General features: G+C 37.2%; 1 protein-coding gene across 2 annotated transcripts in view; it reads right to left on the reverse strand.

Moving 5' to 3' along the window:
- CDH7 (cadherin 7, type 2) overlaps positions 1–23,751 on the reverse strand; it is a 135,398-nt gene extending 111,647 nt beyond the window's left edge. The window contains exons 1-2 of one of the 2 annotated variants that reach the window (XM_011974140.1): positions 23,623–23,751; positions 10,917–11,322 (exon numbers count right to left, since the gene is read on the reverse strand). In XM_011974140.1, the coding sequence (XP_011829530.1) occupies positions 10,917–11,126 (210 nt within the window). In that variant the 5' untranslated portion in view covers positions 11,127–11,322; positions 23,623–23,751. Of the gene's footprint in view, positions 1–10,916; positions 11,323–22,852; positions 23,352–23,622 lie in introns of those variants that run through there. The other variant, XM_011974139.1, reaches the window with a different exon arrangement.
- Between the last annotated feature and the right edge of the window lie 1,996 nt (positions 23,752–25,747).

Here is a 25,747-nt window from a genome sequence, read left to right on the forward strand (position 1 = left end):
CTGTATCTTCAATACTTTACTTATCAACTTCACGCCATTCTCCTGCCTCAGCCTCCCGAGTAGCTGGGACTACAGGCATCCGCCACCACGCTCGGCTAATGTTTTGTATTTTTAGTAGAGGCGGGGTTTCACCATGTTAACCAGGGTGATCTTGATCTCCTGACCTCGTGATCCAACCGCCTCAGCCTCCCAAAGTGCTGGGATTACGGGCGTGAGCCACCGCACCTGGCCTGAAATGTGTATTTTTAAGACAACTCCTGCTTCCACTAAGAGATGGACCTCAGGCTACCTGATCACTCATCAGTGATTTGTACAAAGAATTTCTGAATTCAGGAACCTAAAGTAAATGAATTTCAAAGCCCCAAGAAACTCTAATATTAAAATACAAGAATAAGAAGAATATATTTTTTCTTTTTAGTGAACATATATGATATTCATATGATATTTATATTCAAGTTTAAGGCATTTATATAATTTGATAAAATCGTTACATGTGATTTACGTGTATTTTATGACCAAAATTATATACTTTATATTTTTTGGTGAATTCCAAGATGATGCTTGGAAAAATAATAAAAAGAGCTGTTGTATAACTGTTGAACCTCCGAGGTAGCCTAAACTCCTTCCTCCTTAAACTTTCTATTTCTTGCACACATGCCTTAGCTCTGGTTGAGCAGAAAGTTAAAAGTTAAGTAAAAAACTGAAAAACTGGAATTTATCAATGTGCCCAGAGTTTATAGAGAAATTAAACATAAATTGGAAGCCACAGACAGGGTGAAGAGAGCAGCACTGAGAAAAATATACATATAAGATGTCAGTCATTCAAATATTGTTTCAGTCATAAATATCCCCTGTGAAATCTGATTTGGATCTGAAACAGAATACATTTCCTCCTCTGACCCTAACCCTGAATCCACACTTACTCGTATGTATTTTCCATCATCGGTTGTACTCATGTTTCCCACAGATGATCTAATCAATGGGAAAACTGTCTTGTTTCAGGTCATTACGCTTCACAACTGCTCTTCCAAAATCACTGAATGCAGCTGTGCAGCCATAGGTAAAAGTCTCCTTGCAAGCATTACAATGATCAGCCAAGAAGATAACTTAGCCTTTGCATTAAAGTTTGTGTTTTTAATTTCAATAGCAAGCTTTAAACTTTATCTCATCACTAGATACTAACCTTGTAAAAATCACTTTTCTAAGGTTGTGTCTATGCCGTATAATGCAGTTACTTTTATTTTACTTCATATTATAGACTCTACATTTCATTATAAGCCTTATGTATGACTTCAGCTTAACAAATGTGATAATTTTTCAATGTGATAATTTTCATCTATTTCTTTCGTAATCCTTTTTAACTGCTGATGGCCACATGTTCTTAGGTGTAATTAAATCAAATCCCAATGACTAGAACTCCCCAGTATCTGCTTCTCCAGATAAAGCAAAACATATCAGTTAACCACCTAAATTCAGCTCTTATGATTCAGTTGAGAAAATTATGTAAACCGCATCAGAGATAGAGTAGATGAGAAATACAGAACTGAGTTTCTCAGATATTTTATGGGAAAGAAAATGCCGATTTTTATCTTATTTCTTCTTCATTGCAAAGAATCAAGTGCGGAATGTGTAATCTTTTCTTCTCCATACAGATTCCACTCCAATATGGACCCTTAAATGACTCACAAATCAGAAAAATCTAATTTAAGCATGGTTTGACTAATTTCACTGGTGATCATCACAAATCTTTCAAACTCACATCTGTTGAACATTATGTATGTGTTGTCCAAATTTTGATTGTGTGTTTTCAGTTAAATACCTTAAAACATGTCAGCATTTTAACGAAGGAGATAAGCAAACATTCTAAGGGAAGCATTCTTATCAGATAATTCTGCACTGTTTACACACACAACTTGCTAGAATGATGTTAATCATTTTGGTTCTGGTACTTTAATTACCATTCCTGTAACACAGCCCCATCTTGAGAAATTACTCTTCTGCATTTATCTTACAAAAGACAAAGATTCTAGCCTAACTAGAAATGTAGATGGCCTCCCCATACTGGTTTGTTTTCCCCCAATGTCTTTTGGCTCTTTCTTTTTTGTTTGCATGACAAAAGGACAGAAGGTAATTCTCAGGCTCTTGGCCTGAGACCTATAGTTGACGAAGCAAACATGGGTAAAATTTCTAAACCTTCAGTTAAACTATTTTTCTAATACTGTATTTTTTTTTTTTTTCTTTTGAGGCAGAGTCTCATTTTGTAGACCAGGCTGGAGTGCAGTGGCATGATCTTGGCTCGCTGCAGCCTCCACCTCTGGGGCTCAAGTGATTCTCCTTCCTCAGCCTCTCAAGTAGCTGGGAATACAATAGGCACAGGCGATGATGTCTATATATATACATATATATATACACACACACACACACACACACATATATATATATATATTTTTTTTTTTTAAGTAGAGATGGGGTTTCACCATGTTGGCCAGACTGGCCTCAAACTCCTGACCTCAAGAGATCCATACATCTTGGCCTCCCAAAATGCTGGGATTACAGGCATAAGCCACTGTGTCCGGCTCTAATACATTTTTGAAACTGCTATGTAAACTTCTACTTGTTAAAACTAAACTATAGATTACATTAGTATTGTCAACAATTAATTGTTATTCATTCATTTCCTATGAATTATAATGAATTTAGGTACTTGCTATGAACTGAGTCATGACCCTCCACCCTTCAAAATTCATAAGCTGAAACCCTAACTCCCAATGTGACTGATTTGTAGGTATGTCTTCTGCAAGTTTACTAAGGTTAAATGAGGTTATGTGGTTGTGACTTGAATCCCATAACACTGATAGCCTCATTAAAATAGTAAGAAATTTTTCTCTTCTGCCATATGAGGACATGGAGAAGGCTGTGCTGTCCTCAAGCCAAGAAAAAAGCACCACCAGAAACTGACTTTTCTGGCACTTTGATTGTGGACTTCTCAGCCAGAACTATGAGCAAGGAATTTCTATCGTTATCTAATCTGATATTTTGTTATGGAAACCAGAACAGACAAATACAATACTGAAATTATATCTATCTTCAAAATACGATTGGTTGATATTATGACAGAGTAGTATTAATTTGAGTTCTAACTCTACTAAAATTTTAAGATTTTAAAAAATGATAATTATTCATTGTAGACATCTGATATGCCTTCTAGCTCTTCTCCACTATAATTCTAATTCTGTTCCATTATTTTACTTATTTTATTACCAAACATATACATTACTTGAACTCTAACATAAGAACGACACCTTTCTAATTCACAAGGCTTTCTAAAGATTTAATAATTACTGACGAGGCAACAGGAATATAAGTTTTAAACAAGAATAATTAGAAGAAACTGTCATTACTAATTTTTTTCAACGTTGAATATAATTCTATGAGTTGTTTAGATTTCAACCCTGTGAATATATTAAAATGTAATACATCAGATTGTAATGTCTTGTGTTAGTTCTTTAACTTATAGGATTATAAGTGTTTATTATTCCAAAACAATGTTTCATTTGTAATTACAATGGCTAAGTATTTGGAGCCCAACCTTACAATGCAAAACAATTCTTTCCATTTTGTAGGCAATGTGCGGAGAAAGCTCTTATTTTTAACTCTATATTAGTGAAAACTTTCCTGCAATTCTGGACTATAAAGAATATTATTGCATGGTTCAGAAAAAAAAATAAGCAAAATCAATTGCCCTTTGACATCTTAAATCGATGCATTTTTGAGAAACAGTCAATTGCTGCATAAAATTATGAACATTACCTAACTGTCTTACAGATTTTAAATCTGGCTCACACTCCTCATTCTAAACATGGACAACAGATTGTACGGAATCAACCCTTGCACCTCCCTCAAACCAGCAGTAGTATTTATTCCCATCTGTAATGAGAGCTTAGGTTATTTTCTATCTCTTTCAAGATTTTAGAACTTCCAGATAATGTTCATTCCATGGAGGAACCTGGCAGCCGCCACCTTAACCAAGTGATCAAACTCAACATCATTATGAATGAGTCATGTCAGCAACTTCTATCTTCTGACGTGATACAGTGAGAAGAGAAAAGCATCACTTCTGTCTTATACTTGCCAAAAATATATTCCCTGAAACATATGCATTAAGAAGAAACACGAGACAGGGTTATATTACAAGATGTTCTACCCAATTATGGGTCAGAATGACAACGAAAGACCAAGGAACTATCCCAGACTGGAAAATGTAAGTAAACAGGACAGATGAAAGGTGTGATATTGAATTGGTTCCTGCCAGAAACAAGTATTTAATGCTTTATTAGAACAACTGGCAAATTTTGATTATGTGCTGTTAATTAGTAAATAGTATTGTATCAATGTTAATTTACTAGCTTAAATAATTGCTGTAGTCAGGTAAGATATTACCATTTGAAAAAGCTGGATTAGAGAATAGCACTTTGCAACGTTATTTATAAGTTTGAAATTAGTTCAAAATAAAAAAGTTTAAAACTTTACCAATTTGATCACATTTTACAGATGAGAAAATCAAAACTTATTGTTTCAGGGCTGTGTTTAAAATAACGAGAAGATTGCTACTTTAACCTGGAGTTTCTGCTTACTGATCTTTCCACCATATAAAGCTTCTGTCAATATAGTTTTAGAAAACTCTGCCCTATTTTCTAAGAAGATAATTTGCTTTTACTTTGATTTGAAGATTGTATGAAAAAGATACAAAATCACAGAGGTGCACCAGGTGTCCTCATGCAAGCATTTGTTCTTAGATCTGTGAGTTCTTCCTCTGTGGTAACCACCTCCACAGCTGTTGGTTAGCTTTGGGATTTACTGCTATCCACTGTCATAGGGTTACCTGCTTGGCTTATCAACCAGACTGTGAATTGTATGAACGAGTTTATTTTTCAATGCTTCTATCTAGCACATTATCAATCACAGTATAAGTATGTGATAAATATTTGAAAATAAAAAGGAGGAAAACAAGAAGAAAGAAAACACAGAGGGTAGGTTTAGCAGCACACAACAGATTTTCTTGGATACAAAGTTAACCATGTTTGTACAAACTAGTGTTTCTCTCAGGTAATCAACCTAAGGCATATAATCAATATAAATCATACAAAACAATGAGGACCCAGTTTCTCCCAATATAGTCCTTGCCTACATATGCTCAACCCAGTGAAGTCTCAGTGACTGTCCTGCTGCTTATCCAATCTGTCGTGTATCCTGGTGAGTCACGGAGGGCTGCAGATCCCGTGACTCTGTATCTATGAGCAATGCACATAAAGCCTGTCCAAACAATTACAGTGCACTTTGTAGAGAAAAAACTCAATCATCATTTCAGTTTATATCTTGTCCTTTGCACCTAAAACCTCAAAATAAATACAATGTTAAAACACAGCTAATATACATTTTGGGAGGCAGATCACGCGAGGTCAGGAGTTTGAAACCAGCCTGGCCAACATGATGAAACCCTCGTCTCTACTAAAACTACAAAACCCATCCAAGTGTGGTGGTACATGCCTGTAGTCTCAGATACTGGGGAGGCTGAGGCAGGAGAATTGCTTGAACCGGGAGGCAGAGGCTGCAGTGAGCTGAGATTGCATCACTGCAAGCCAGTTTGGGTGAGAGCGCAAGACTCCATCTCAAAACAACAAGAACAAAAAAACACAACTAATATAGACTGTATTTGAAAATGTTTGCTGTTTTAATCACAAAATAGGAGGCAAGTAGACTGCACATAAATACAAACATGGTTAAAAAGGCAGAGTTTTTAAATGATTTTGATCAAAATACATAGACAATCAGGAAATGTGGAGTCCAATCTAGAGTATCTAGTTCGGCTATAATCAGGCAAATAACTGAAAGTCCTCCATTCTGTCCAACTTTTAGCTGTATAGTTAAAGCCTTCGGTAATTATAACCTTCATTTCTGAACTAAGATGACTTTTTAAGATAATTAGCCATATTAAGCTGAATAAATGGTGGGTTTCCGCATTTTAGTGGCACAACCTAACATGTTATTTACAAAATGGTAAGAATAAAACAAAATGACAATTGATTCGTTTATTAGAGCATTATAAGAGCTAAATATAACTGCCAAGAAGTATTTCTAAAAATCTGAACTTATTTGCATCTGATAGAGCTGATCCGTGTCCAAATTTCTTTTGAAATCACCAGGAATTTCACACGTCTATCAGCAAACTGACAAAGAACAAGTGCCTTTACAAATTAACTCTGGTTGTAAAGTTACTATGAAAATGGGGTTTCTACTCATTACTAGAAAAAATAAACTGTCTTTGTTTTCTTCTAAGAGTTGACCTGGTGTTAGGCAATCTACATTTTCAGAGGACACTTTTCCTGTTCGTCTTTTCTCAACAAAATCTATAACCTGTAAATGTTACTATGATGACTATGTTCTCTCCTGTTGCTCATACTTGGCATTCATTATTGACCTTTTCTGTATCTAATATAAAATTTTCCAGTTAAGGAATCTAATCTGTAACCCAAGTTTTTTAAAATAAACACAATCTATTTTCAATATGAAACTTTCTTTTTGGAACACTGAATGTATCTTTAGATATCAGGAGGTAGATAATTTCTTGGTGAGAGATACAGCTGAAGTATAATTAAATGCATTCAAAATGCTCACCAATACTTCCAAGTTAGCTTAAATTTAAAGCAAAGCCAGTCCTGCAAACTGCATTTCTATGTATTTGATTCGTACTGGGGTAATAGGTATAAATTTTCCCTGAATAAGCTGGGAAAAAAGGGGAGTAGTAAAAAAAAAAAAAGCAAGAGTGATGTTAACAGCTAGGGGAGCGATTGTGGAAGAGGCACGAAGCACACATTTCAGTGAAAGTAATGGCCTAGGGCACAGCGATCAGCTGGCAGCCCATTACAGTTAGGAAAGATGAAAAACACTTAATACCCGGAACAGAGGCTGAGTGGTTTTGTAGACAATTTTTTTTTTCCGTCGGATAATTAGGGGACAAGGGGACATTAAGTGAGTAATGCCAAGGTGAGTAAAAGACTGGGCTGAAAAAATGCAGTGTGATCCAATGAAATGGGTGGAAACTGTGACCTCCTACGTACCGTAAATAACCACGGGAGGGGTGATATAAATGAAAAGGAGAAAAGACAGGATCCTCCCCCCTTCCTTCTTCCCATATAAAAACAAGAAAACAGGCATGGTGGTAATTAAAACATACATGCAAGGAAAGGGGCACTATTATTTTTCAAAACAGAACTCAGAGTAACACCCAAGGACTCCTTCCTTCAGTCTATACATTTAGGGTCAGGGGTTTATCAACTTATTTCACAAGAAAATGATGGGAAGCTAACGACAAAGGTTGCACCATCAGAGTCTAGCATAGCCCAGAAGTCTGTGCCCTGGTGGTTCCTGAGTATGGGTTCTAGAAGCACTCCTGGTTCCACTCAACAGACTGTTCTACTTTGGTCTTTGGTTATCATATGTAAAAACCAACTCAGTAAACTACCTAAAATAATATGCTTGAAAGCCATATTATAGCCTCATTATCTTCAATGTCTTAATGACCAAATTTTATTGACTGAAGAGTCATTTAATTGATCTTGCTGCTCACTTGCCATTAACATGGACTCGAAATTTGAAAGTCTAAAATAACTCACAGGCATAATTTCTCTAACATTTGAAGTTCTTCTATTAAGGATTGAATTTTTTACCCATTAATTATATCTCCACCATAGTTTAACCGTATATAAATAATTTCTAAAAGCTGCATTGTTAAGCACCCCCAGAACAGACATTCCTATAATTAACTGGAATAAATATAAACACTATTAGAACATAAAATAATACTGGCTTTCATCTGAGGAACCACACAGATAACATTTGACATGTAACAAAATAGATGATCCACAACTAAGTTAATTTATAATATGTAGTGAAATATAAAGTATAATAATGTCTAGAGTAATTGAATGTCATAAATATTTTAATCGATTTATTCAGTAACAGAATTGAATTGTGGATACCATTTTTCTATTTTAGAGATTAGAAAACTTAAACTTAATGATATTAGGCAACTTGCCTCCAAGTTATACAACTAGTAGAAAGTGGTAGAGCAAGAAAATAAAAATGATGTCAATTTGACACATACTGTAGTTATCCATTATGTGATCAAGTTAAGGTATAAAATGTATCAAAGTCATCACCCATATTTTCCAAATTACCCAAATAGCTAGATTGTGTTAGGATGACTAAGAGTGTGACCATCTAACTAGCCTAGGTTGAATATACATCTGTGAAAAGCACTGATTAATTAGGTTCTTTCTTTTCTTTCTATGATTATCTGCCCAGCCATTTCTTCACATCTTCTTCTATAACTTTTAGTTCTTTCTGTCCTATAAACATTTCTGGGCATAGACATCACCTCCCCAAACTAACAAAAAAAAAAGAAAAAGAAAAAGAAAAGAAAAGAAAATGTGTCTATTTACCCAAGTAATAAAAAATGTACTTAAGTCAAAGTTGTTATATCTCTGCTTATTCAGACCACCAAATTATTAATAAAAAGGATAATTTCATCATCTCAAATACAAAATCTATAGTACTCAAGTTCTCTGCCACTTTTTTCCAAGGATATATGAAAATTGTTCCTGTAAGGCCTTGTATTTGTCTCTCTTGTCTATAAATTCTCCCTCCATCTCAAATTATGTTACAGCCATTTTTCTGTATTTTAGTCAATTTTAAAGAAACTTAAATCCATTTCCATCCTGGACAATTTACTATGAAAGGCGACACTGAACTCCCAATATACAGCATGCAAAAGATAAACATGAACTAATTTCTGTCATATAAATATAAGTGACCTTCTTTGATTACTTGAAAGGGAAGTACATAATGTTTCTTGTTAACTACACAATTTCTCTTAGAAAAATAACACCGTTGCCCAGTAATTTTGTATGTATACGGAATTTAAGTAACATAGGGGCATATCTCTTCATAATTTTAAATGGACTTATAGGAGTTTTATGGAATAAGCATTCTGAATTATTATGTGAAGGTTGTGAAATTCAAAAGAAGGGCACTTAAATTTTAAAACTATATTGATTTTTTAAATGTCAACTTCACCCAAGCAACTCCATTTAACACCAAATTAAATGGCATTTACTTTGGAAACATTTTTGCTGCTTTTAGAAAATTTTACATTGTCACAAAATATGATTTTGCTTAATAACTATTACTTCCTTTTATACGTTACTTGAATATTACAGATCTGTCCATTTAAGAAAGTTAGATGACTTTGTTAAATGTCCATTAAAAATGAATGAAATTAAGAGCTAGTTTCCTAATCAAATCCTGATCATTATGGTTACCTTCTCAATTTCTTTATAAGAAAACAAGTAAAAAGAGAGTGAGACAGAAATTTAGCATATAAAAGTATAGTAAATATGATGGTGTTACTGGTAGAATGGCTATAAAAATATATATTTGTACACAAAACACCTCTGTATTTACATAAGCTTAGGTAGGAAAATGCTATAACTGGACCAAAAAAAAAAAAAAAATCCTAATTCACATCCCTAGAAGCCTTTAACTTATTATCCTTTTGTTTACAAGGCAGTAAAAGTCAGTATTTATAAAATATAGAGACATTAAAATGAAATAATAAATATAATACAGATTACCTTGATTGATGTAGATGCTCATCAACAAAAATAATTTTTGCCCTTACTTAAGGTGCGCTCAAATGAAGAAAAGGACCCATGGAGTAAATCACCAAGATTATTCCTCTACCTTCTAAAGTTGAAAAATTGATTTGTAGATAAACTCATTAGGTAGCTATGCTTCATTTTACCAGGAAGACAAATGTAGAACTGACAGAATGAAGCGTAAAAATACAGAGGCACAGATTTCTTGCTAATATACCCTATTTAGAAAACCTTCACCAGTACTCAGTACCAAATTGAGAGACTCAGTAGGCCTTTACAAATATTAAAATAACTGAACCAGAAGTAGACCAGGAACTGGGAACATGATAGGTCAAATGGCAGAGAAAAGGTCATGCTTTCTAGAAGCATCTTTTGGTTCAGGAAGTTCTCCAATGAAAATCTCCTTCTCAAATATTCAGACAGAAGGAAGCTGTGAGAAACAATGTCTATCCAGCTAACACCTGGCCACGCAATAAATAAATGCAGCATGAACTGCCCATCACTTGTCTGATACAGTTTCTAACAGACATCTGTCCACCATCATTTTTAATCCAAAGGAAAATGTTTAAAGCAACCTAAAATACACACACACACACACACACACACACACACACACACACACACACACACCCCATCAAAACAAGATTGCTAAGAAAAGTGGGTTTGAATGGTTCATAATTTAGAAACATTAGGCTCAATAGTTTCACTTTGCAGTTTTTCCACTGCAAGTATGAGGGAAGGATATCTAAATACGAATGTTAGCATGGACATCATTTTCACAACAGCCCAAAAGCAGCAGCTGAAACCAACTGGCTATAAGAACCTACCACTCTTCATTTTTTGTGAATAGTCTTGCTCTACTTTGGCAACGACAGTTTTATCAGTGTGTTACAACCATGGTAAACTAGGGCTCTGTAGAATCCTCATCTGTTTTTAGGAATGAAGCATCATTCCCTAAGATACAGCTTCACTGTAATAAGTATTATACCCTGATTACAACTTCGCAGTGGCTATCGCCAAAAACCTTCATTAAGTCTTTCATAGAAATGATGTCTTGTATTTATCATCCCCATAGCAAAAAATATATATGTGTATGTGTGTGTGTGTGTGTGTGTGTGTGTGTGTGTGTATAGCAGTTTTTCATCCAACCACAGACATGGACAATAATCATTTATAACTTTGAAAGGTCACATACCCTACCTTTCCTACATAGAGGGGGTCTGAACCCATGTATTCCTCCAGCACAAAGAACTGATTCCACACCCAGCTGCGCTTGGTCCGGGACCTCCCTGATTGGAAATAGGGCTTTGATCTGGACCTTGTGAGTTCCGCTTGACTCATCCCAGAAAACCACAGGAAAAGAGCTATTAGCTGCAGAAAATGGCAGAACTCCACTTTGCCCAACTTCATCTTTTTTTTTTCTTTCTTTTTCCTGTGTAAGAAAAAAACCTTGACAAGAGAAAAGGCACAGTTCCAGTTGGCTTAGTAGCTCTTGCCTCCGGCAGGGTGTCAGCTGGGAGTCCAGAGATAATAATTTGTAGAGTGTTGGATTGGAAGAGGTCACCACTGCTGAATAGCCTTCGCCAAAGAATGGTGTAATAAGTACCTATCAGAACAAAGAGAAGAGCTGGTGTCAGGAACCAAAACACATAATAATAGTTAGCATTCATTTACTAGCCTACTATTGATTTTCTTAAGACTATACAAATTTCCTAAGATTATACAAATATCATTTTTGTATAATTAAAATATTATATACTTAGAAAATTATAATAAACATTGCTATATTTGTGAATTACATCAATACAGCTGATGCAGAATTATCTTCATTTCATAACACTACTTTAAAGTATCACTTTTCTTCTAGGGCATTTTATTTGAGCATATGGTTTATTTTACACAAATGTAGCAGCATCATTTTAAAAATCATTTTAATGTTAGCCTTTATTTTTTTTATTTTATATTACAGTGATTTTCATTCGTTGGTATTAGAATGTGAAAGCGAAGCAACTCGAAGCAGAAATTTAACCAAATGGGAAGGACATATGCTGGTTTAAATCTCTTCTGTGAAACTGGAAAGAGAAATAAAGAAGTATGAGGTGATGTGAAACTGGTTGATTGATTCTGAGTCACAGAACACCAGCTGTTTTGATGTGTTCTGATTTGATTGTGATCAGCTGAAAAGCTCAGTAGTTTCCATTTTCCATCCTTCGAACTTATTGTCACGTATGCTGTGTAGCATGTTAGCTTATGCTATTGCACTGCGGTTAGTTGCTATTTTACAATTATTTATTGAGCATCTTGAAGCATGAGTTGTGCATAGTAGGGCCTCCCTACATAAACATTGATAGAACTGAATTACGTTGACCAACAGAAGAGTAAGAAAACTCAGCTGTATTTGTGAGGCCCATTCATTGTTGGCATGCACCCAGGAGGTGCTTTAGCAGAAGCATGGAAAAGCCCTTTTATTCTAATGTCTATTTATTTCAGTTACAGAATTCTGATTATGCAAGAGATATAAAATCAGCTACAAAATAAACTTTCGAACACACCCCTAAAACACAGAGGAATGAGAATTTATGACAAAATGCTCACTTAACTCACCATGTTGCACTTTGGTTTAGGAATTCATTTTACTTCCTATAAATAAATCAACAATAGAATAATTAAGGCAAAAAAGTATCATTTGCCTATTTCTGTTTTTTTTGTTTTTTTTTTTTTGTTTTGTTTTGTTTTAGGGAGACAAATATAGCGTTGAGAATATAAAGCCAAAAGCCAAAAGATGTCTCCCCGTTAAGGCAGAAAATGCACTATCCTCATAAGCTTTTCAGTCTTTCTAACTGTCCCTTGTGTAAGAGGACTGTCTGTTATGCAATAAAAAAATACTTTTGATAGTCAAATTTCTTAAGAAAATACTATATATAGTAAAAGAAATGTGAAATAAATATATACATATATACAAATTTATCAAATTTTTAAATAGTTCACACAACTAGAACAGTGTCCAATGACTTTGTGCAATGAACTGTCAAAATGAATGCATACATTTAAAAATATATATCTATAAAGTTTTGATATTCCAGAGGGCAGTTAAGAAAAATCCAATGTTCATCTAATTATTGTACCTGAGAGCCACCAGAATGGTAACTCTTATTAGAGCACATTAACTGCAGCCTGTGCAGAGAACACAATCTCCCCAAATCCAGATACCCTATCCAAGGATCAAAAATAAATTTATTCCACTTAGAAACCACCCTAGAGGGCCAGTTGTTCTAGACTTTGACTTATAAAGAACAAGTAACTTGGGATCATTCCTTGGTATTTCAATATAGGTACTTTAATTAAGTTGAAAGTTTATTGTAGACAGGTCTGACTAACCCACCTGAAAGGCATGCATCCTATAGTTTAAAAAGGCAGGGAGGTGTTGAAACTTTGATCTGGACATGGTATACTAGCGTAGAGATTAGTCCAGTAATGAGACGAGAATCGTGAAGTGTGGTCTTCAGTAGGAATGGCTGACAGAATGGGAAGGGGCAAAGTCATGTAGCTTCTTCCTTCAACTAGTGGCAAACCAGTCTCCCCGGGATAGGGAGGGATGGTTTAGAGTTCTGGTCAGGTGGCTGAGACAAGCATGTGAAGCCTGTGGCCATAGAACAGTTCCAGTTTCACCCACTCTTCTCAAGAGAATGAATTATCTCTTAAAGACAATGACATAAACACTTTGGCTCCAGATAATATATTTTTTAGATGCAATAGAGCAAAATTATATCATTTAGGCTACTTTATGTTTTGAGTGGATGTGGTAACATTGTTTCAGAGAGTGACAATACATTCAACTTCTGAAAACCTAAAGAGCAAATGAGCTTCTGGAATTCAATACTTGAGGAGTTAGTTACCAGTAAAGACTGTTTGGTGTCTGCATTGGATAAAGATTCAAATTCTGGGCCAGTCATGTCTTAACTATCTAATCTTGAACAAGTTCAATTCTAAGAAGTTCCAGAAATAAAGCCTTAAGTCTCTCATCTATAAAACAAAGATAGTAATAATGGCACCTACTTCATAGGATTAAATGAGCAAATCATGAGATGCCAAAAATAGTGCCTGGCAATCAAAAATGTGTTTTTAAACAGCTCTTGGGATTATTATCATATTTTTAGTTTGAAACTGGCTATGTTAAAATTAGTTTATGGGTTGATGTTAGTTTTCACTGGAATGTTATCTATGTTCAAATGTTTTAGACAACTCTTACACCAAGTGAAAGCATTTTGATAGTTGTAGTTGGTTCCAGAGAACCATATGGTCATAAATCAAAAAATCAAGATGAATACAAAGGCGCCAAAGTGCTATATATAACCCTTTATTTCTTAAAGGCACGCCTTCTGTAATTTTTAGAAATCAAACACAAATATCAGAACTGGAGAAATTTATTTTAGTTCACTAGGTGTTTACTGATGAGGAACAAAGCACACAGTCTGGACTAGGGATAAGATCACAGGATTCACTGTCCTACGAGCTCCACCACTTGCTGTATGACCTTGGATCGCTCTGGGATTTTATTTTCCATATTTGCAAAATGAAGCAGCTGAACTCAATTATCTTATAAAGTCTATAATTTTTTCAGGTCCTACTTTTCTACTTTTTGACAATTATGTAAAATTGATTTTGTTAGCTCTTTTAAAGCTGTGATAAAATACATATTGTTAATAATAAAAGATAATGGGGGCTGGGCGCTGTGGCTCATGCCTATAATCCCAGCAGTTTGGGAGGCCGAGGTGGGAAAATCATGAGGTCAGGAGATTGAGATCATCCCGGCTAACATGGTGAAACCCTGTCTCTACTAAAAATTAAAAAAATAGCTGGGTATGGTAGCAGGTGCCTGTAATCTCAGCTACTTGGGGAGGCTGAGGCAGGAGAATCGCTTGAACCCAGGAGGCAGAGGTTGCAGTGAGCCGAGATCGTGCCACTGCACTCCAGCCTGGGTGACAGAGAGAGATCCCGTCTCAAAAAAAAAAAAACAAAAAACAAAAAAAACAAAAAAAAAAAACAAGATAATGGGCAGAATGTAAAGGAAACATTTGACTTGCTTATAAAATACAACATTCACTTTAAGAAGAGGTGTTTAATATACTCTTCTTGCTCTTGAAGATTATTTCTCTTCCATTCAACAAGACTGGGGATTTATCAAACTAGCTAGAACATATAAGAGAAGAGAGTTACAGAACATGGCATGGGTGACATTAAAGTCATTGAAATAATGTCTGTGAAGGGAAGATACTTGATAATTGTACAACTCATTTTAATCAAAAGTTTTTAAAAGCAGCTAGTACAAACATCAACCTTGATGAAGAAGGAGACCCACCCTATCGTTGTATCTGTAGCATCTAAGACTGAAGTAGGCACATAATTGACATTCGGAAACTATGCAATGCTCATTTTCATTATGATCAACCTCATTTTTTAATATGAAAAGTTAACCATATAACAAGTCAAGATACAAATTCCTTGGTAAGTCAACCATGTTCATAAGTCACAATCACTTTCAAGAAAATTCCATTATATTTCTCTGCAGTATTTGAAGTATTTGCCAACCTCTTGAGCTAAATTATCTTTACCCTGATCCAAATTCTACCAGAGTGCACAAGGATATTTAACTGGCATTGTGTATATTATTAGAGGATGAAATTTTCTTTTTTGAGATAAATGTACCTGTCATACCCTTTGTGGAGTGCACTTCGAAAATCAGAAAATAGTGTGTGAACCATTGTGATCTGAAGTGATGATGTTTCGTAATGTGTTCCCCAGTATTTTTGGCAGTAACCAACTCTGCCAGGAACATATGTCCTCTATAGCAGCGGAAGAGTCGCACGGCCTCAGGTCAGGTGTCACCTTTCCTTATCAGTCTTTCACGAATGTTTGCCTTCCTTTTCAATCAAATCTCATTTTCAAGAGAAAGGTGAGTATAGCAGTTCAACTGATTTCATTCTGTCCTGAGCTGGGTATCATGAGAGAAATAAGGGCTCTGAAGCATTATTTTAAAAAGCCTATAGTTCTTTGTGGTTGTCAACCAGAAGTAACCCAAACTTAAACTTGAGAATTTTGTCATATATTATATAACCTCTTTATAAGGCTTTTTATATTCTCACAAATATCAACATGTAGAAAGCCACTACAATAACTTTTCTTATATTTAAATGAACTTGAGTACAGAGTAACAAATTGTTGACTTTTCACAATGGATTACATATTGTCTCACAAATCTGTGCCCTAAAGCAAATACATTGCATCCCTCTTTAGAAGTCTATGTGGTTTATCTTCTCTCTTCTACCTCCTTTCCCATCTGAGTTTCATATACAGGAGTTAAAAACAAGATTCACATCAGAAAGAAATGAGTACTCTGCATCCATGCATGTGGTTTGGAGAGTTGACCTCGTCACTATCACTAGTCCTTTTTAAAAGTGCAGGAAAGAATATAAAATATGTATGGGTATACAGTTGAAAGAATGTCCACAGATCTGTATCAACTTTTGGACAGTAATAATATGGAACAAGATGGAACATTTCTGAAGAGAAAAACAAGAAGAACAGGTTATATCTGGGAAAGAGAATGGCACAGAGGTAAATCACAGATGTCTGAGGGAGTAGTGCGCTACTTGATAAATGATTAATCTGAAAAAGAAAAAAAAATCTGATGAAGATTTAAAATGATTTCATTTACTCTGATATTTTAAGGCTAAAACTTATATTTTAAAAAACAATTTATAATATTTTCCCATGTTTTACAAACTGAAATACATGAAAATCACAAGTAGTACTGTGATGAGTATAACAGACCTTAATCATCAGAATATAAAATGAAACACTGAAAAATATATTTTGAACAAACTGAAGCAAAAAGAAAAAAGAAGAGGTAAAAATCCCTTAGGCAGTATTTACTATATCAACATTCATTTGATATTAAATCGCTTGATCATGCTACCATTTTGTTCCAATTATTTTTGTTAAACTAAGTGGCAGTGTATTAGTTTCAAGTAGACTGTTTATTATCCATTTAACTTTAACAGCTAATGTTATTTTACCAAAACAAATTCATTACTATAAAGTTTTCTTGGAATTTCTACTCCACTTGACATCTCTAGGAAACCACTTTTAACAGGTCAAGTGACTATTGTGCTCTTAATCAAATGGTGTTTTCATACTTATAAACAATGACTAAAGGTCCTTCTATGCAAAAAAAAAAAAAAAAAAAACAAAACTGTTATGCATTAGCGTATCAATTACTAATCAGCAAAACTGCAAGTCTTCCAGAACTTGTTCCATTTAAAGTTAGCATGCTAAAAACATAACAAGTATACATCATATTCAGCCATTGCACATTAACATATCACCACAAGAGTAGTTTTAAAAACATGTCTAATTGCCAATTAATTCATATGTTCTAGACTGCTTTTTAAAAAAGTGCACAGTGCTGTATGCTTTCTAGAAATAACATGTAATATAATATCTAACTATTAGTTATACTAAAGGAAATATAGGATTCTTTTTGGTTTTGTGGCACTCAAAGTTGAACTGGAATGTTTGTTGCAGTCCAATATAAATAAGCAACGACTTATCACAATTAAAGACCACATTCCACCAAAGTTTCTCTAAATTCGAGGCAAGGAGCAGCTGCTCATGCTCTCTGCTGTCTGGAGTCTGCCTCAGATTCATGTCTTCTGAAACTGTTTTGAAATATACTTAATATATACCACACTAACACACAGCTTACTGTCAATTGGTAACGCTGATTTAAAGAAGTTATGCCTCTCTTTTAAAAATTGGTATAGTTTATGACTAGATGGAGCATGGCAGTCTGAAAATAAATTCAATTATTTGCATTTTCTAGAAAAACAACTGTAGGAATGACATTTGAGGACTGTCAGTGTACTTAATAGAATAATCTACAAGAATCAAAAAATCCATAATGGTTGACTGACAAACACCTCCAGAATCTAACTGATATTCCCTGAGACATTTTGTTGGCTGACCTATGAAACATAAGAGTACAAGAAATCACAGTCGGAATAATAGAAACAAAATATAAAAAATCTTGTTGACCTATTGGGAGTAAACTATCATTTCCAAGACTGCTTTAAGGATGAACTACATTTAGACAGCAGCATGTTTTTAATGAATCTCTAAGTAAGGTGAAAGATGCACATGTTTAAACGTGGAAATGACAGCATTCCACAGCAAGGGAACTATGCAAGATATTACCAATGTTTTAAGACCAACCTTCTATTTACTAGTGTGTTTGTTTGTTTGTTTGTTTTGTGTAGTCTGGGAGAAGAACTCTGTTTCTTTTTAGGAATTCCTTGGGTATTCAATGGTTTTATTTAAATTCAATGAAGAGATTGCTTCCTGATTCATCCACTGTCTTCTCTGAAGACTTCATTTGCTCGTGTCCCCAGTACAGCTTCCACCTGTTACCACTGACGTCCTCCCTGTGATTTATCCCAGTCCACAAAGTTAGAGTAGTCTGCTTTGTGTAAAGGGTAGTACTTATCCGTTGTTGCTTTTGCCTATTTTTAATGTAGAACCGCTTAATACATTTTTGGGAATGCCAAAGGGGGAAAATATGTTCTAATTCCCTCCCATTCATGACTGAGCAGATGTCAGAATACAACACTAGAGAGAAAATAGTCCGGGACAGAGTGTTTTCAGAGCTGAAGCCACACTTTATTTGGAACCACAACACTACCAGCCACACTATTCAGGACAATGTCTAAGACATAAACAAAGAGGAGATTATTTCAATACTGAAGAATGTAATAGTTTGGTTTTCATTAGGGTTCATGTTAGAGGAAAAACATTTTAAAATCCTCAAATTCTGCTGCTCCTTAAGTTTGAAGATTCCCAAAGTGGTGGAACCACAGATTGATGACATGTTTGAACTGCAATAGATGTTAAAAAAAACAAAGTAGCCCTTTCTTTACTTTGAATACAATGGAAATCTACAGATTCCCAGTGAAATGCCCAAGGTCACACAGCTAGGTACTGATCCAATAGCCATTGCATAACTGGATGTAATGAGTGTTTTCAAGTATTTGTTAAAAATTGCTCATTCTGCTAATGAGTGCTTTTGCAATGTGTGATCTTTGAAACCATCTTTCCTAAAAGCCAAACAAAGTAGATTTGATTGTACTTAAATTTTTATATGACCATAAGTTTTAATTTTCTAAGGAGGCAATGGTAACCATAATTATCATACAGAAGGGCAGAGAATGCAGACGAAGAAGAAAGGGTGAAGGAACCTATTGTCTAGGGTTGTATGTTTCTATCTTGCAAAAAATGAAGTGTGAGCTGTATCCAAATTTAAAATTGCTTTTTCCCTTCTAAACAACTCTGGAATCCAAAAATAACTTCCTACTACATTATGACAAAAGGTAGCTAACTATTTCCACTGAAATTTAAACAACAGCCTAGCGAACATTTTAGAAATAGGGTACCAACTCAGGACAGTATGTTAGGACAGAAAAATCTATATATGGGGCCATTTTGTTTGGCAAAATAAGTATCACTCCAGTTGTACCCTTTCAGTTGGTGATATAAGTCCTATATTTTGAGATGACTGCTTGCTCCTGATATTCCCATTATAATCATCCTAAACTTAATGTTGCTATCTTCAGTTTCCAGTACAGTCATATATGAACATTAATTTGTTTCATCTGAATGCCATTTAAAGTTTAACATTACATTCAATAATTTTAATTTTGATGAAAGAGCCCTCTCTTTTCTACTTAAAAGGTATAATTTTTTACATTTTAATTAGTGAGGCTGGGGACTCTCTGTGATATGTGACTTCTCACGTAAAGAAACTGTGATCAAATCCATTAGCTCCCCGGGCCAGATAACATTACAACTACAGACCACAACCTCCTACTGTTAACTGGCCTAAATATGCAGGCAGGGGCCCTGGAAATGAATCACATAGCCTGTAGTGTGCATCTGGCTATCAAACATAGAAAGAAAACTTCTCAAAGTGGATTACAGACTCAATTTCAACCAAGCACAACCTCTGTCATGGGTGAAAGGAATTTTTAAAAAGGGGAAAAAAGAGTTTATAATTAACTAGAAGAAGCCTTTGTAAATTAAAAAGTAAACAAAGTAACAAGGCACAATCTTTCTGAATGATTTATGTAATAACAAAATGGTAAAATTATATCCAGAGAGTTTTTTTATAATTTATTCTTACAAGAAATCTTAGCTGTATCAACTTTAATGTTTAATTTACCCTTGTATTTACCTTGTGCCACGTGTGATTTATGTGACTTCAACAAAAGTCATCAGGTTTCAATAAACACTTTGCAAAATAGCAGAAAAGAGATTCTACCCGAATGAAAATCTATACTATAGTCTGAAATGAAGATATGGACAGATGTCTGCATATTCATTTGCACTGGTAATTTTATCTGTGAGACTCACAGAATAACAAGGGGGAAGTGCTTGCAGGGGTATCTTTCTGCAGAACCAGCAAATCCCCAGAGGAGGCACTCGTGTATTGCTGGTTACAGCTAGATCCTCTCTGCTTGTCAGACGCTGGGGAGATGGTCACACACAAGACTCTGATCACATGTCTTCTTTCCTTGTCCTCAGCTCCCCTTTATCACCCCACCAAGTAGCATCTGATTCCTTCATCCAAGGAAGAAAAAGCTTCCATCTCAATCCCTTTGCAATCAACTAATGCATGTTAGTTATTTTAGAAGTTCCTGAAACTTCCAATTTAAGCTAAGGCTATGAAGCCTTCCAATCAAGTTAAAGACATTTGTGTGTGTGTAAAAGAGAGAGAACCGTGATGTGATACAAGCTATCAAAGCAATAAATGTAAAACCTTATAAAACCCAGGAAGATTGGAATCATTCAGCAATAAATATCCACAGCACAGAACAATCTGTGAGTTTAGTATTTTATAAAGTATTTCTGAAAGATCTGACAAAAAAAAGTATTTGCTCAACACAAAAATGTATTCACTTCCTCATATCAGTACACACTCTGAGGAGTTTATATCAGCTTTGCCATCAAAAAAGCAAAATGCTGAATAACAGGGAAACCAGTAAAGAAACAGTGCCCGAGGCGAGACAGTCATTTGATTTTTAGGCCAAGGAAGGCTGAACAGTGGCCAACTCCGCGTGCTCACCACCCTCTCTTCTTCATTGGACACTAAACACTAGAGTCAATTCAAGGGTAAATTGCAGTAATATAGATGCTTTACAATTATCCTTTTATAAGAAAGGAAAAAGCTCTGTGCTATTAAATCAATAAAAGAAGACTTAAGAAGAGTTGTGAGTCTGTCAAGTGATTGTTAACACAATTCTAATGACCTCTTGCAGCCCTTAATTACAATAATATCTCACGTTGTAAATGCACAATGCCCTTTTATTAAAGCTGCAAACCTTAATAGCTTTTAGCAGGGTGATGGTCTGTGCCACTGAGTACTGTTTTCTTTATTTTTCTTTCCTCAGACAGACTCGGCTAGCTTTCCCAGATAAGACTATTAACGTTGGATGTTACCTAATTGCTCTGCTGCCCCACTCCATATTAAACACTAACACAGAAGCAAGACTTTCACAAAGTTGCCAGTCTTCCTACCTGCCTCAATTCTTTTGCATTTTAATTCATACTGTTCCAAATAGCCTTAAAGAGAAAGAAAAGGATTCTTCATGCATTTCCCCTTGACATATAGTAACAAGAAAATATCTTAGGTAAATCAAACTCTAACTAGTTCGTTAGGAAAGAAGTAATTCTTGGTGAGTTACTGAAAGCTTCAAATGTAATTTTTTTTTTCTTAGCTCTTTTCTCCCCTAACAATTTGCCTTTATTAAGACACTCTTAAAACTATTTAGATATTGTGTCTATGCAAACTTTCCTTTAGCAAAAGACTGCTACTGCTCCTAAACTCTTAAAATACACATATTTTGTGTGAGGTGTTATCTGCTTTTAAAAATACATACCATACTTGTCACTTGGCAAGGGCCATATATTAACAAGTCACTTACATTTTTCGGGGTTTTTTTTTTTTTTTTGTATAAAGTTCTGTTTATCTACTTCTCTATGAAAAATGATCTGAACACCTGTCTGGTAGTTACAGAAATTATGAGGACAAGTCTTACATAAAGGTCTCACTTAATAAACGATCTAGTAGAGGCAAGATATTTATTGCAAAGCAAAAGATGTTATAAGTACATTCCTAGTTCAGTTTACAGATCTCCAAAGCCTTGATACACCCAATCCTTGATGGCTTCTCAACAGCTTGCCATTTGCCCAGTGCTGGGTGAACTCATTGCCAATCTTTACTCACCTGAACTATGACATTTAAGAAATCCGTAGGGTTAACGATCTAAAACGTGAAGTGGTACAGAACAACGGGTCTTTTCTCATTAATCCACACTGGAAGGTTGAATACCAGCAACTAGCAGTGTACCATGCGCACCCATGAAGAAGTCCACCATGCCTTCAGAGAAGCAGGGCGCCCTTTTCCCAGCGCACACTTAAGGTACTGCCAGGCGAAGGGGACGCAGGATGCAGATGAACCAGATCAGCAGAATACTAATTACAGAGGAAAAAAGCAAGGCACCCCGAGGTGAGCTCCACCTTCACGAAAGGTAAAAGGTGTCTAGAGCGGATGGTTCAAAGGACTCCTGCCCACAGCGGCGCATACCCCCTTCCAGCCTCAGACCTCCGCAGAACCCGGCGGCACAGCCGGCGCGGAGTTGTGCCCCCATCAGTCCGAGGTCGAGGGAGGAGCCTGCTTGTGTTCCTCTTTGAGGAGAGTGCTCCAGCCTGCCCATGTTTGCCGCTGCACCTGGAGAGTGCCGGGATTTGCTCTTACCCTCAACTACTACTCCTCGTGTCGCACCTGGTGTCTGTCAACACCCGCTTTCCGGGCCAAACGCCCCCGGCTCCGTCCACAAGCCTGTCTTGCCTTGCAGAGCCACGTCTCACGGCAACACGCAGTAACTTGGGGACGCCAAGGGAAACTCCGCACCGACATCCCCGCCCGCTCTCCGCTCACTGATTAGTCCTGCTTCCAAAGGCGCACAGCAAGGGCGCACATCTGCCCAGCGGCGCCTCCCCAGCCCCGCGCAGCCAGGCACACTCACCTGGGGCCTCGCTGCCCTCCCCGCGGCGTCAGACGCCAGGGACCCGGGCGTGTGCATCCGAAAGGACGTGCGCTCCGCTGCCGGGCTCCCGCGGGCTCTTGGGGACCCAGTGCGCGCAGCTCCGCGCGCGGGGCAGACTGGAGGCACCGGCTCGACACCTGCTCGGGCCCGCCCGGCACGGGCTCCTCCTCCAATCACAGCCCACTCCGCGGCGCGCGGGGACCCTGCCCCGGCCTCGGGGGCCCGGAGCCCGCTGTCTCCGCTCGCTGAAAGGGGCCCCTCCGCCTCGCCCGGGCGGTTGAGACGCAAGGTCCGGAGCCAGCGGGAGCGCGCGGCCGGAGAGAGGGCGAGAGGGCGCGCGGGAGAGCAGCAGAGAGCGCGCTGGAGCTGGGGCCGAAGAGGGAGGAGAAGAGGGCGACGGTGGTGGGCGGCGGGCGCCCGCTGTCAGTGCAGTCGGAGGCCGGTCCGGGGAACCACTGAGACTTCCGCGCCTCCCAGAGACCCGGTTGGGGCTACTGGAAATGAACGCGAAGACGGAGCCGCTCGGCCGCCACGCGCGCACACACACACGCGCGCACCCTCGCGCACCCTCCTCCACCTCCCGCCTGACAGATCTGTACAGATGGATTCCTTCGCAGGAAAATAAAGAAGAGGGGTGAAAGTAGGAGGGGCTGCAGCCCATCCATCTCTCCGCGAGGCATTTGCATCTGAAAGCACGGAGCTGGAGGAGAGTTTTGAGGGTATTTTCAAGTTGCCCCCCTAACACCCACCTTAGCCTGTCGTGAAAGCCGTGATCAATTGAGCTCCTGAGGCATGAAGGCAAAGTCATAAAACTAATCAGAACTTACAGTTTTCTTGCTTGATAGTTTTGCCCTTTCAATCTCCTCGGACTGCCCTAGTTCTATTTTTTTTTTTTTTTTTTCTTGCAGACAATTTTCTCTCCAGCTGGGCTCTCTAATGCAAAACTTCCAAAGTGTATGATTTACTCGCAGGGCGGGGCAGAGGACCCTTGCAAGGTGTGGAAGGAAGGAAAAAAGGAAGGAAGGGGATCTGGTCTTTTCTTTAGAGCACGGTGCAGTCCCTGGAGTTGAGCACGCTTTGTTTTCCCCTGCTCTGGTGCTCGTTTTAATCTGATGACTGGGTGTTCTGTCATAGGGGTGAGGAGGGGGAAGAGATCATTTCCAACTACGTTCGTTTCATTTTTCTCACTCTACCAATGGAAAGTGTCCTCTTTCTGTTACGCACTTACTCTTACTTAACCTTAGCAGTAATTCTTCGAATACCAGTTACATGGGCTTGTACTTGTCCGTGCTATTATCTTTGATTTCCTGTGCAGTCAAGCACACTTTTCTGTCCCGAGTCCAGCCTCTCCTGGTCATTTAACTGGCACCATGCCTCCCCCAGCTCGCCCTTTCAATTTAGTCAATGTTTAAAACCAAATTCTATGCTAATAATTCTAACAGCAATTTTGGACTCCTATTAAGTTCCAGATACCATCCTATGTTGCTTACTTAACATTATGCATTTTAAAAGTTCTAACTACAACCCCAAAACTCCCCAGATCCAGGGCTGCTTGGATGACCGTTTCATGGTCCATTTCCACTCAGCTGTCAGCCATCACCCAAATTCAAGATGCTTAGAAAAGACCTCCGTATCTTTTCTTAGATATTAGCTTGAATTTCCCCTCTATGTTCTTTTCTGTCAGGGGCACTATCCTTCACCTGATACCCAGATATCAAATCTTGGCTTCATCTTTGAGCTCTTTGAAATGCTTTTCTGTGTTAAAATGCTCAATTATTCTGGCTCATGTAGTACAATCTTTAGATCAGCTTTAGATTTTTCTGGTAACGTTACATATATTTGCCTTGTTTTGCCTATGAACTGACTTCTGGGATGAGACTTTTTCTTATAACTGTTCTGAACTAAAAGCTTCAGGAGGGCAGTAATTAATATTCAATATCAGCAAGACACAGCACATGTTTGGCCCATAGTAAGCATTTCTTGAATAAAGAAGTGTTTGTATCCCATCTAGCATTTATCACAAATCCGACCATGTCAAGCTATTTTTAAACTGCTCATGGATTGCCTGGGTTGTTTATCTATAGGAGGTCATGTTGTGATTGGGAATCAGAAACTGCGCTGTCTTCATCTACTAGCTTGTTTTGATCAAAGGACATTGCATAGAAAAGGAAAATATTTTGAGGCCCTTTAAGAAAAATGTATTTTTCCTCAAGTTTTCATATTTTTTCTCTTCTTACGACTACACATAAATATTGATTCCAAATGCATGCTTTCTTCTTAAACCATTCTATGTGCCTTCCTTTTTTAAAAAATTTCCTCAAACAATAACCTCTACAGAATCCAAAACAGGTGAAGTAATTTCACTTGACCAAAATTCTAGCCCTGGTTCCCACATTAACAGCTGTTGGTCTTAGAGGGAGGCCTAGATTCTTCTTGACCAAAAGGCACAACCTAGAGCAAGGGTAAGAACTGGGAATAATACAGACAGTAACCAAGGGACGCCTTTTATCTAAGGAGGCTGGGGATGGTCTCTTTCTGAGGAGATGGCACATAGACTGAGACATAATGATGACAATGAGTCAGCGTTGTACAGCTCTGAGGGAAGAATGATCTAGGCAGAATAAACAAGGGGAATGTCTGTGGCAGGAAGGGGTTGGATGTATCTACTGCAGATGGGGAGGAGAATGGAGATGGATTATGTTGTAGTAATGGACATGGAATAGATCTTTCTAAGTCTTCCAGCCTCTGAAAGATGTTTCTATTTTATTCTGAGGAGGAAGCCCAGCATCAAGAACAGCAAATAAGAGTTCACCGGGCTTAAGCTGTTGTCAAATTTAGGGTCAACACATATTCTATTAGGTCCTTTCTCCTCTC

The sequence above is a fragment of the Mandrillus leucophaeus genome, unplaced genomic scaffold, assembly GCF_000951045.1.
Source record: "Mandrillus leucophaeus isolate KB7577 unplaced genomic scaffold, Mleu.le_1.0 Scaffold142, whole genome shotgun sequence".
Classification (NCBI taxonomy): domain Eukaryota; kingdom Metazoa; phylum Chordata; class Mammalia; order Primates; family Cercopithecidae; genus Mandrillus; species Mandrillus leucophaeus.